Source organism: Equus quagga, chromosome 8 (assembly GCF_021613505.1).
Source record: "Equus quagga isolate Etosha38 chromosome 8, UCLA_HA_Equagga_1.0, whole genome shotgun sequence".
In the NCBI taxonomy this organism is placed as follows: domain Eukaryota; kingdom Metazoa; phylum Chordata; class Mammalia; order Perissodactyla; family Equidae; genus Equus; species Equus quagga.
The window spans coordinates 98,956,675-98,969,340 of NC_060274.1; the positions used below are offsets into that span (position 1 = coordinate 98,956,675).

Here is a 12,666-nt window from a genome sequence, read left to right on the forward strand (position 1 = left end):
GGGATTACAGGTGTTTCCCATGTGGCTTGTGGCTGAATGGGTTGTTCCCACAGCATCTAGTAAGGCAGAAATCAGAGATTTAGGATCACGTGGTAGACTTCTGGGATTCAGTAATTTCTTTGCTTTCTAAAATGCCTTCAAACTTACCCAAAGATTTTAGTACCGCCTCAAGGTACTAGAATCCAGTTAAAAGCACCCTTCTATTAACTGGCTCCTCACTTGTTTTGTAGGGCATCCATGTTTAGCATGGGAACAGATCACAGCACAGGGGAATTACTTCTCGGGCTGTAGTCTGTACCATAGTGCTTGGCCTGTAAAGGTGCTCAGTATATGCTAGTATGACTGCTGCTACTTCTACTCGTATTATTTACACATTCAGCTCAGTCTCCTCTGCTTTCTACAACCATGGAAATATAAGATGCCAAATCACAAAACGAAGAGTAACATACACATAAATAACAATAATAATACATGTTATTTGATGACGTCTGCTGTGTTAGGCAGTTTATCTACACTATCACATTTACTCCTCACAACAACCCTGTAAGGTACATATTCTTCTCTTATTTTATATACAATGAAACAGCCGCAAAAGTATGCCAATACTTTTTATAAAGATTTTCACCTGTGTTGAGATAAATGTTACTTTTATTTATTTACTAAGAAAAGTAAGTAAACCAGAGTCGTCTATTCCTTAAGTATTTTTTTAGTTAACTCACATTGCACATCTGCCATCATTGCATAAAATTGTTAGAAGTTCTCCATAAATAATTTTGGAGAAGACCGACAGCAGTGAACACTCTAATTTTTAGAAATATAATTTGGACCCATTCTAATGTGTCTCATCTGAGAATAGCCATTCACTACTAGTCAATCGATATCCCATGTATTTGTATACCAGGCACTTTAGGAAGTAATTTCACATATCTAATAGTAATTCCCTCCATTGCCTCAACATACACATGTAACTCTGAAGCGCCTGCTCTGCCCTTCCCTTTCCTTCCATGGGCATGCACCTTCAGGCCCTGGCCCGCAGTTTTCTGCACAGAATGCTCTACAGCTCTACCTCTCACTGCCCCTTCTCCTCAACAGCCACAGGTAACTTCACCTGGATAACTCCCAGTTCATCCTACAACTCTCAAATGGGTTGCTTTCTCTTGGCGGAAATTTTTCTTGATCTGCTAATCCCTTTGGGTGGCCTGTGTCCTCATAATGCCCTCCTGCGTCATCTTTGATATTTGCTTATCTGTTTACTTGCCTCTCTCACCCATTGGATTGTGGGTCCTCTGGGGGCAGGGACAGTGCTCTCCACACCGATGTAGCCCCAGCATTTGGTCCAGGGTAGGCACTCACCGGGTATGTACTGAAATTATGAGGGAATGCACATTTCATCTGAGCCTCAGAGCAGCTCTGGGAGGATGTGAGACTTTCCTGGGGCCACAGCATCCCAGTTGGTTTCATGTTTAGAGACCAAGTCTCCTAACTCTGGTCCCTTTCCCATGCATAATGCCTTTACGTAAAATTGCTTCAGTTTTTTTTCCCATGTAGCCTAAATATGCTTAGTTTCTTTAAACTTTCTTCCTGGAAACTTTTTTTTCTAACCTTTTCAGTGATTGCTAATTGTTATTTTATAACTTTTTAATTCTTTCTGTTTCACATGCCATATTTTAGCAAGACATTGAAAGGAACACAGGACAAAGCAGACCCATATTTTTGGGTGTTGTAGACTTTGACGTTCCTAATTCAGTTCTTTCTAGGCAGTGCGTCCAAGTCACCGATGCTGCCTTAGCCTCTTCATTCAGGGGCTCCTCTGATAGATTTGAGCAGACAAATGCCAGGGTTATGTGCTCACTCTGTTTTACAGAAGGTCTTTTCCAGGAGTGTCATTTGGAGATTGTTTGTTCTCTGAAGAATATGACGATGGCTCTTAGTGTCACGAAGGCCAGAAACGTGGCTGGCTCCTCAGCCTCACAGGGCCGTTCCACGTGATTCCTGAGTAAGCCCTCTGGATTCTAGTTCTCTGCTCACAGGAGTGATTCTTCACTTCCCAACGTTGACTGTTGTGTTATCTTCTTATCTCCTCTCTTCTGTGATCCAGAAAGGTCATGTAATTTACAGTCCATGTACCCACACTGCCTACCAAGTTTCTTCTCAGGGCCATACTCAGTTCCTTCCCATTTGCTCATTAATGAAATGAGAAGACTGTGCCAAGTTAAAGTTCAGCATCTTCAGAGTGCTCCGTGATGTTAGTCCCTGAGGCTGCCTTTTAACAACTGATGCAGTATTCTCTGAGCAGTGTCCTGTTAGGAGTGCCCAGCTGGATCAAATGAAAAGCCTTGCTGATTTATTAATTTTGTCTCTGGGTTGAAATAGGACATTAATAACGTTTTATGAATTTATTCTTTGTAAAGCTAGATTAGTCTTTACCTGTTTGTTTTTGAATTTGTTTTGCCTAGCCCCAGTAGGTATGGAGGTAACTTTAACGTGTCTGTAGATTTCAGGAAAATCTAGTTTATGTTTCAAAAAACACCATGCAGTTTTCCGGTGCAATTTTTAGGTACTTTATTAGGCCTTCATATGTTTTCAAAAATAATTGCTGGTGACCCTGATGAAACGAGGAAAGGTATTGCTTGGTTTTTGAGGCAGCCCAGCCTGCGGTATGCAGCCCTCTATTTAACAGTTGAGTCTTTAACTAGGTTCTCCCCTTTTTTGGGGTGACTTCCTGCCTTTCCACCTTTGGGCTACATACACTGATGGTAAGATCATAGTGGACTTATCTTTAAAGGTCAGAGGTAAAAATAAGTACAGTGTTAAAAACATCCATCTTTTAGTATCTTTTATTTTATAGAGCTTCCTATCGCCTTCTAAGAAAAGCTACTGTTTTCCTTTTGCTATTTTGTTCCTTAATGCTTTTCAGCAATCTCCCCGTGTATACCCAGGGATTCCATGAGCCTGACCTTTGGGGACGTGTGTAGGCCTTTGCCCAACCTCCACCTGTGAAATAAGATGATGAATAATACTGACCTTGTGGATCTGAAGTGAGGATTAAATTCTCTAATATGTGAAAGTGCTTTTGTTATAAACTTTAAATACATAGATAGATTAAAATGGCGAGTACTAAGTGTTGACATTTATGCCCAGAATTGCCAAATGCCATGTCTTAATGATTTTAGCCAGAATATCCAGAAAGACTTTAAGATTAACAGGTTATTAAATGAGCATCTCCCACTCTCTGAATGTTTCTATTTCTGCTTCTCTCATTCTCTGTGTTCTGTTTCTTTTTTTTTTTTTGGAGGAAGTTTAGCCCTGAGCTAACATCTGCTTCCAATCCTCCTCTTTTTGCTGGGGAAGACTGGCTCTGAGCTAACATCTGTGCCCATCTTCCTCTACTTTATATGTGGGATGCCTGCCACAGCATGGCTTGTCAAGTGGTGCCGTGTCTGCATCCGGGATCTGAACTGGTGAACCCTGGGCTGCTGAAGTGCAATGTGTGCACTTAACTACTGTGCCACCAGGCCAGCCCCTCTCTGTTTCTTTTAATGCATGGCATTGTCTCTCCCAACTCTAGTAGCTTTCTTTAACTGGATAAAATAGAGAAGTATGTTTTAATTATTAATTATTGTTGCTATATAAAAAGTAAAACTGAATGGGTAGAATGTTTATTTTTCTCTCTTTAAAAAATTCACACAGGGGCTGGCCCTGTGGCCTAGTAGTTAAGTTTGGTGGCAGCCCAGGTTCCATTCCTGAGTGTGGACCTTCTCCACTCATCAGCGTCCATGTAGTGATGGCAGCTCACATACAAAATAGAGGAAGATCAGCACAGATGTTAGCTCAGGGCGAATCTTCCTCAGCAAAAAACAAAAATAAAACTCACAATTTTTTTTTTTCACTATTAGTTAATTCTTAAGTCTTTGCCCTCAGTGGATCAGTGATTTTCAGCAGAATCTCTTTCCCCTCCATTCCTTTCTGCTTTTGTTGCTGGGAGTTAACAGCAGGGCTACTTAAGCACTTCTAATTCAGGCATATTTTTTTCTCTTTTTTTTTAGAAATGGATTTCATTAAATTCTATGCTCAGTTTGTCCTCAGAAAATTACTGAAAAGTATATGGTACAGATATGAGTGTTTGTAACTACACAATAACAAAGCAAGTACTCTGGTTTTTTAAATAATGGGAAATGTGGGATCATTCATAGTGTGAGGAAGGGAATTTTGAAAATTTAAGGGACCTCAGAATCAGCTGGCAGTTACAAGTTCTAGGTTTGTAACTAGGATTGTTTGATTTTTTTCCTTTTTTAAAAATATGCTTCCTTCCACTGACTGTTGTGTGAGAAATGACAAATCACTACGTTTTTGGTTTTTTTAGTGCTAAGCAAAGCCAGCTCAACTGTACCTCCTCTTGCCTTACAGCCGTAGGCTTATTGCTCTTTCCGTGCCTTTCTCTACCTCCCTGAAAGAGTCCACTTAGTCAAATAGTGACTGTTGACTGAGCACATTGTGCTAGTCCAGACTCTTGTGATTACAAATGACAGACCTCAAGTCAAACTAGTTCATTTAAGAGTGGGTGCAGGGAGAGAAGGGCTTATTGAGAGGATGCTCAGTAGCCAGGAAGGATGGAAAACAGCTCACCCTTCCACATCTGCATCTTTGCTGAGGGTCCATAGCTCATGCGCCTTCCCTCCTCAACCCCTGCAACTGCTTAGAAAGGCTGTGCTCTTTCTTCAGTGCCTCAAGCAGGCCCCTTCCTCCATTCACATTGCCTTTCTGTCCCTCCTCCGCCTTCTTTGGTCTGGTTAACTTCTGCTTATTCTTCAGGACATCTTCCTGACCCCCAGCCTGAGATGCATCCCTTCTATGTGTTTTCATAAAATCTTGTGCACAGGACTTGTCTGTGCATCTGTCAAACTTTACGGTAGTTGCCTGTTTACTTGTCTGTTTCCCATCGAGACTGTGGCCTTCTCGAGTGTGGGAACTGTGTCTGATTCATACGTCCATTCTTTGTCCATGGTCTCATTCATAAACAGAAAGAAGTATTTGTTGAATGAGTGAGCTTACGTTCTCTGTTCACGTTGATGACTTTGCTTTCTGGGCTGAGCTCACGACAAATGCAAAAGCCTTTTTCCCTAATGAGATCAGACTTCTACTTCTAACGTCCTTCATTCTAAAACTGGACTGGATGTGATCCTCTTCCACAAACAAATTCAGTAAAGAAGTGTAATATGTGTGCAAAGGTCCTTTAGGTCACTTGTTGTTTTGGTAATAGTCAAAGTTTTGTGCAGTATCCAGATATAAATGATAATGACTTATAATATACTTATAAATGTGTAAGCGAACCTTACTTAATGGGCAACCAGGTCACCTATATAATTGATATAAACAGAGTAGCAGGAATTGGTCAGGAAGGAGCCTGACAGTGCAGTTTTATTTTTAGTGGTTTTATTTTTCATTGGATCCAGTTATTTTGATGAGCAGTCTAATGGCCTTTTAAGTAAGCTGAAAAAACTTTTACTAATATATGCTAACTTTTGTCAATTTGTCCTTCCTTTTTAGAGGTAACCATAGTATTACAATCTTTAATAACTGTTTAATATAATTATTTTTCATTTGTTCTAAGGTTGAGATACTGCTTGTTGGTTCATCAAGAACTCTGATGTGTGGCTCCCACAAAACTTATAAGGGCATCTTCTGTTTTTGACTGACAGTTTAGTAACTAGCTTTCATTAGACTCCTCAGTGGTTATGAATCCATGAAAACTACTCACAACAATGGCTTTAGGAGGCAGAAACTAAGAAACTGTGCTTTTCTTCTTGTATGTAGTTATTTTCTTCTAGGGTATATGACTTGAAGCTAGTATTCCAAGCCTGTGTAATGCTGAACCATTTTAATGGTACTTTGCTATGGTTCTAATAATTCTCGTCATCAGAAACAAATGATTTCACCAGAAAGCAAAATGAGAGTCGGTTTTACTGATGACATACTCATGCATTCCCTGTTCTTCTCCATCTCTCTTTTTTTTCAGTGAGCATGTTTTTGAACACATTAACACCGAAGTTCTACGTGGCCCTGACAGGCACTTCCTCACTAATATCAGGGCTTATTTTGGTAAGTGGTGGAATCCTATCTATTTAAAAACATACTTATTATTGATATACATGTTAGTATAAGTACAGGAAAAAAATCTGGAATAATATACACCAGCAGCCTACAGTGATTATATTGCATATGTGTATATGTTGGGTGGGGGGACTTATAGAGGCCTTCCACTAGCCAGGTTTCTAAAATATTGGAAAAAATATTACTTTTGTTGAAGGAAAAAAACAAAATGTAAATAAAATGAAAAATAAAGGAAGACACAATTCCGTGTCAAATCTTTCTTTTATTTTTTTAATTTTTAAATTTTTGTGAGGAAGATTGGCCCTGGGCTACCATCTGTCCCAGTCTTCCTCTATTTTCTATGTGGGGTGCCATCCCAGCATGGCTTGATGAGTGGTACATAGGTCTGTGCCCAGGATCTGAACCCAAGAATCCTGGGCCTGCTGAAGCCGAGTGCGTGAACTTAACCCCTATGCCACTGGGCCAGTCCCATGTGTCAGATTTTACTGTCTAAGATACTATAAAATAAATGTGACTCAGTTGAAGTAAAAAGTTTTTCATTACCCTTTTCAAAATGTATTATTGGATGTAATTAAGATCAGTAGAAATATAGCTCAGTTTCTTTAAATGTATTGACATGGATGTGGCAGGTCTAAGTTTTTTCCCCTTCATCTTTTTTCTTTTAAAATTTACGTTTATTTCCCTATTGCTTCCTTTAAAAAAATCCTGAATAGGCAAAAAGCAATATGATAGTCATTGCTATGAATCCATTACCTTATGCTCTAAAATAGTTACAGGGACGATAAATTGTAACACCTGAAGTAGTTTGCTTTAATTTAAGTGGCCTTAAAAAGGACCATCTAAACTCAGTGGAATCACTCTAATAAAATGACCTTTAAGGCAAAAGAAGTTTTAGAAAGCATTTTTTTCCTCTACATATAATGATGTGATTGCTAATTATTATAGAAACAGGGACAAGAAAGATGTTACAGAGTTGATGTTAGGAGAAGATCAGTAAAAGAACAAAAATTTTAGGGGAGAAAGGCACAAAAATGTGGAGCAAGAGTGTAGATGATGGGGCCGGCCAGGTGATGCAGCAGTTAAGTTCGCACGTTCCGCTTCTCGGTGGCCCTGGGTTCGCCGGTTCAGCTCCCAGGTGCGGACATGGTGCCGCTAGGCAAGACAAGCTGTGGTAGGCGTCCCACATAGAAAGTAGAGGAAGATGGGCATGGATGTTAGCTCTGGGCCAGTCTTCCTCAGCAAAAAGAGGAGGATTGGCAGTAGTTAGCTGAGGGCTAATCTTCCTCAAAAAAAAAGGTGTAGATGAACCTAGAACAATGGAGGATTTCAGAAGCTTGCACTTACAGGGAGGCAGAGTAAAAGGTGGAGAAATATATGCAGGGCAGAAACCTACAAACAGGTGACAGGGATGGTGGGTGTGTGGGAGCATCTTTCTGTGGTCAGAGCATATTCAGGTTAATCTTGTTCTGCTGTGTCATGTGGGCTGCTGGAGTTAAGGGAGGAGATGTTTGAAGTCGATATTATTGGATCAGGAATGTGAAGAACATCAGCAAGAGCCGCTCCAAGATAGTTACGTAAGTGGAAATCTAAATAGAAAGCCCAGTGCTGGCTGCCGAGATCAAGCAAGGTGACGGGAGCATATTAAAGCTCCTCTTTCAAATGGGTTGAAATAAGGCGTAGTAATTTTTTTTTTTAAAGATTTTATTTTTTCCTTTTTCTCCCCAAAGCCCTGCAGTACATAGTTGTATATTCTTCGTTGTGGGTCCTTCTAGTTGTGGCATGTGGGATGCTGCCTCAGCGTGGTTTGATGAGCAGTGCCATGCCCGCGTCCAGGATACGTACCAACGAAACACTGGGCCGCTTGCAGCGGAGCGCGGGAACTTAACCACTCGGCCACGGGGCCAGCCCCGGCGTAGTAATTTGTAGTAATTTGTACCATACTGCCTCTGAAATGCAGATCTGCACGCCAGTCTGTATCTCTGAAGTCTTTCCTGTTCTTTGGGGACATGAGAAAAATAAGGATGCTATAGACAGTTGTTCATAAAGCTATAAGGTGATTTGTCTAAGCTCACTTTGTTAGTTTGTAGCAAAGCCAGGCCTGGAACCTATGTCTTCAGGTTCCTACCTTGATGTTCTTAATGGACTGAAGAAACTTTAAACTTGGAAAGTGCTTTCACATGCTTGAGAAATAAGTATGTGCTAAAAACATGGCAGCCTTTTAGCATGTGTGTTTTTTGGGGGGAGGAGGAGGTATTACAAGTCTCCATCTACTAATTGTCCTTTACATTTAAAATAGTATTCTAATATTTTCTTTCTAAAACATCTTCGAAATATTTTTTGATTCAACAAATAGGAAAAAAGTGAACTTTTTTGGATGTAATTTGAATAGCAGTTTCATACTGAAACCAATAATTCACTCTGATGCAGAAAGGTAGGTTTTGTTTGTGCATTCCTCTCTCAGGGATGTTCACTAAAGAACGTTACCTACTTAGATAATGCTCACTGTGTGCCCGGCACTGATCTAAGCACCTCGCGTGCTAACTGACTAACTCATTGACTCTTCAGAACAATACAATGAGGCCATTGCCAGTGTTGTTTTCGTTTTACTTATACAGAAGCTGGACAGGTAGAATAGGCAAGTAAGTAACTTGCTTAGGTCACATAGTTGGCAAGTGGTGGAGAGGTTTTCAACCCAGGCAACCTTGCACCAGAGCCTGTGCTTTTATCACTCATTGCACCACCTCTCTGGTTAAGTTCTCATCTGTTTTTCTAGCTTGCTGAACAAACGGCAGGTCTGGATGTTATTCTAGCATTATCTTGGTGTTATTCAATAGGCTGTAAATTAGTTACCAGAGGGTGGGTTCTTTCCTTTCACTCGGGTTAAGTTAGGCCCAACAGTTGTTTTCCCTTCTAACTCTGGGATGGTGAAGGCCCGTCAGCTTGCTTCTCTTATTCTCTGAATAAAGGGATTTTCCTAGACCACGACCGTCCTTGCAGTTCCACATTGGCGAGGCTTCCTCCCTGCCTGTGGAGTGCAGTTGCTGAAACCTGATGGTCCCTGCTGTGCTGTCTGATGGTGTGTGTACCTTGCGACACTCTCAGGAAGCAGAGGATACGCCTGACTGATGTGAAACTTTAGGCAAAGGAACGCTTCTGATATGTGAAGATTTTGAAAGGCTTTTCTCAAAAATGCTTGGTCTATACTAAGGGCAGAGTAACTATAATGTTTAATAGCTCTTGATAGCTTTAGGATCCTGCTTTAGAGATTGTTGACATTGACGTTGTCCAGCCTTTGGGCACTCAGCTTTGCTAGCCCTTGAAATGTACCCAGGATTGAGGTTTCTATTCAGCCACTATTTTCTGCCAAGTGCGTTTCATGGAGAGGCAACATTGAGGTAAAGAATCAGGTGCTTTGCAAAAAAGCTGCGTGCGTAGAACTGCTTAGCGATTTGTTTCCTGGCACCAGAGAGATGATTACCTAACTACTCTCCCCTGAGCAGCGTTAAGAGAGCCAGGCAGTGAACATTCAAAGTACAGGGCTGCCTCTGGGGAAACTGGTTGTTTGGAGACCTCAGAATTCCTATACTAGAGACTGAAATTATCACACAATGTGAGGTCTTAGGAGAAGAGAGGAAAAAACAAACAAAAATAACACCCTAGTATTTCTCCTGTGAAGAAAAGTCAATTAGCTGAGCAAATATACATAGAAATAAATTGTGTTTGGCAAATGCTGCTGTCGTTTACACTAATGTGCTTAAAAATAAATGAGGACTAATCAGTGTGTATTTTACTAGCTATCACTGCCAGCTCTTAATTTCACAAGTTGAAAGCCAACAATGAGTTTATTCTACCACCTACCTCTCACTCTTCCCTTTTGATTCCTGTGCCCATATTCTCCTCCAGGCAGCTCTCTCCCTTTCTTGATTACAAGCTGCTCTTCTGCCCATTGGCACAAGCCACTGGAACTGCACCTGTCGTCACAGTCCAAAGCCACCAGTTTAGTCTTTTATCTGCTCTAGCAAGGACATGTCCAGTCTGCTTGCAGTAGCCTCTTCGGACAGTGTTTATTTCAATGGAGAAAATTTCTGGATTTTGTTTTTGCTTTTGAGAGTGGTATGGTGGACTTGTGGAGAAAACACTCCTCTTAATTTTCTCAAAATCTTGGTAGAATGGAGAAAATGCAGTGTTTTGTATTGACATTCATACATAGATCTCTGTATCCCCATTAACATGTATATGGACATGCTCCTGCACTTACGTTTTACACACACACACATACACACATATATATGAAATAGAGATAATAGAATCCAGAACGTAATTTTAAAAAGTGAGAATCAGGAACAAAAAAGGGAGAAAATCAGAATAGTATATAAAAGAATTAGTTTGTGGATTAGATGTAAAAGAATTATGTTTTTGGGAAAGAAGTAGAAGAGACCATGATTAGGTAGGAATCAGTTGTAACAGAAGGTCTGTTTATTGAGTTTCCCACTCTATGCCAGGTACTGTTTTAAGCACTTTACATATATTATCTCATTTAATTCTTATTGAAATTCTAAGTGGTAGATATAACCAGTGCCTTTATGCTGCTGAGTGTAAACAGACACAAAGGTTAAATAATTTGGCCAACGTTACCTAACAGACAAATGGTGCTTTGAATGCAGATCCCTCTGACTGTGTCCTCCATCCCCTCCTGTTCTAAAGTCAGGGAGTGGGACTGGAAGGTTGTTACAGCTCCTTTCAACTCTTTCTCATCCATCTAAGGAACTTAACCTGCTCTTGGGGTAACGCTTTAATTGATAGGTATCTGGGTCACCCAAATGATGGTGATTCTGGAGCTAAGAGTAAAAAATGACTCAAGAAAACTTGACTGGAAGGGCTCTTGGGTGTAAGAGGTGGCGTGTAAGTATCAGGCTGTGTCCATTATGAAGCAGATTGTCTTTAGGTTCCAGAATGAGAGATGCCATGGGGGCCAGTGGTAGGGGAGCCTGCTGACAATGGCAAGAAACTGAGGCTCATTCAGCCTTATCAAATTACAGCTTTTTGGGGTCACCATGAAAATTAATGGTCTTTTTCAGGAAACCAAGTGCCAGGCAAGAGAGTAGATAGAAGCCTGTCAGAGTCTGGCTGTGGACACCAGCATTTGAGTGCTAATCGGATTAATGATTAGACATGGCAAGAGTGAAGAAGGTGAACAAGCTAATAAAGGGACAAAACTGCCCTTTTGGCTTTTTTAGTTTCCATTTGAGCACAAATTGAGAGGCTTAAAAATCATGCAATTGCAGGGTTTGGAGAAGGAACCTCAGAAGCCATCCAATTTAAACCAGTAAAGACGGAAGGACTAGGCATCCAGAAAGCTTATGACTTGCCTAGATCACCTTGCTAGGTAAGGGCGGAATGAGGACTAGAATTTAAGTTTCCATGGCTCTGTCCCAGCGTTATTCAGCCTCTCGTAAAGGTGTTGACTAGGAAGGTGGGGTAGCAGCAGTGTCTAGCAGTTGATGTTTTCAATTTAACAGATTCACAGAAATGGGTCAGGTAGATAAAAAGGGGGTGGAGAGAAGGAAAAGATAAAGAAAAGAAAGGAGGGAGGAAGACTGCAACCTTCTCTTTTCTGGAGGAAACATTTTTTCTTTTTCCACTTGGGGCATGGATTAGGTCAGATTTGACCAGTCTAAAACATGGACCAGCACTTAACACAATTTATAATTTTATTTGTGTCATTTATTGTTTGTGTCCTCTCTAGAATGGAAGCTTCACAAAGGCTGGGACCATATCTGTGTTTTTGTATATGACTGTATAATGCCTGGGTGAACTCTTAAAAAATATTTGTTGAATGCACAGAGATCCAGTCAGTGCATGAATTAACTGACTGAGTCAGAATTATCTTGGGAGCTTGTTTAAAATGATGGATTTTGTTTAAAATGAGTACCACCACCATCAATTGAATTGGAATCTCTAGAAGAGAGGCCCAGAGGATAGCGGCCAGCACAGTAAGAGCTAGCAGGGCTTGGGGCAAATGGCACAGGCTGGCTTCTTTCAATTGTCAGTGGTCTCCATGACTTCACCCCTGGAGAGTGGCCCTCTCGTCCAGGCTGCAGTGGAAAATCTCATCCTGTGAACATACAGACACAGATGGGGATGGATCATTGGCTGTCCATCTTGAAGAGAACCTCACTTCTTTGCCTTCTCTCTTTTCTTAAAGCCTTGGCAATAGGTGGCCGGGAAAGGGGCTGGAAGGGCATGAACTCTAGTTCTTCACACAGCCCCCTCAACTGTTTAGGGGAACAGGTGGCTGAGGAGGATTGGCTGAGACAAAAGAAGCAGGAGGCCAAGACCCACTGTGGAGGTAGCTCTGCAGTATTCCTATACGAAACATACAGGGGCCAAGTGTAAAAAAAAGTCTGTTATGAGGAATTGGGAGGGACTTTGAAGGGGTCAATGAATATGGAGAAAAGAATATACGTGAGAATTCTAACAGGAAACTAAAAAGATTGTGGATATTACAATACCCCAGGCCAGCTGCCTTGGTTTATCTCCTTTAAGCCCAGAAGA

At 41.0% G+C, this 12,666-nt stretch overlaps 1 protein-coding gene across 5 annotated transcripts in view; it reads left to right on the forward strand.

Moving 5' to 3' along the window:
* ST7 (suppression of tumorigenicity 7) overlaps nt 1-12,666 on the forward strand; it is a 250,766-nt gene that overhangs the window by 132,485 nt on the left and 105,615 nt on the right. For all 5 annotated transcript variants that reach the window (XR_006889828.1, XR_006889829.1, XM_046670172.1 and 2 more), the window contains exon 2: nt 6,017-6,099. Coding sequence is in view for 3 of the 5 variants with exons in the window: in XM_046670172.1 (XP_046526128.1) it covers nt 6,017-6,099 (83 nt within the window). In the remaining 2 variants the exon portion in view is untranslated. The remainder of the gene's footprint in view (nt 1-6,016; nt 6,100-12,666) is intronic.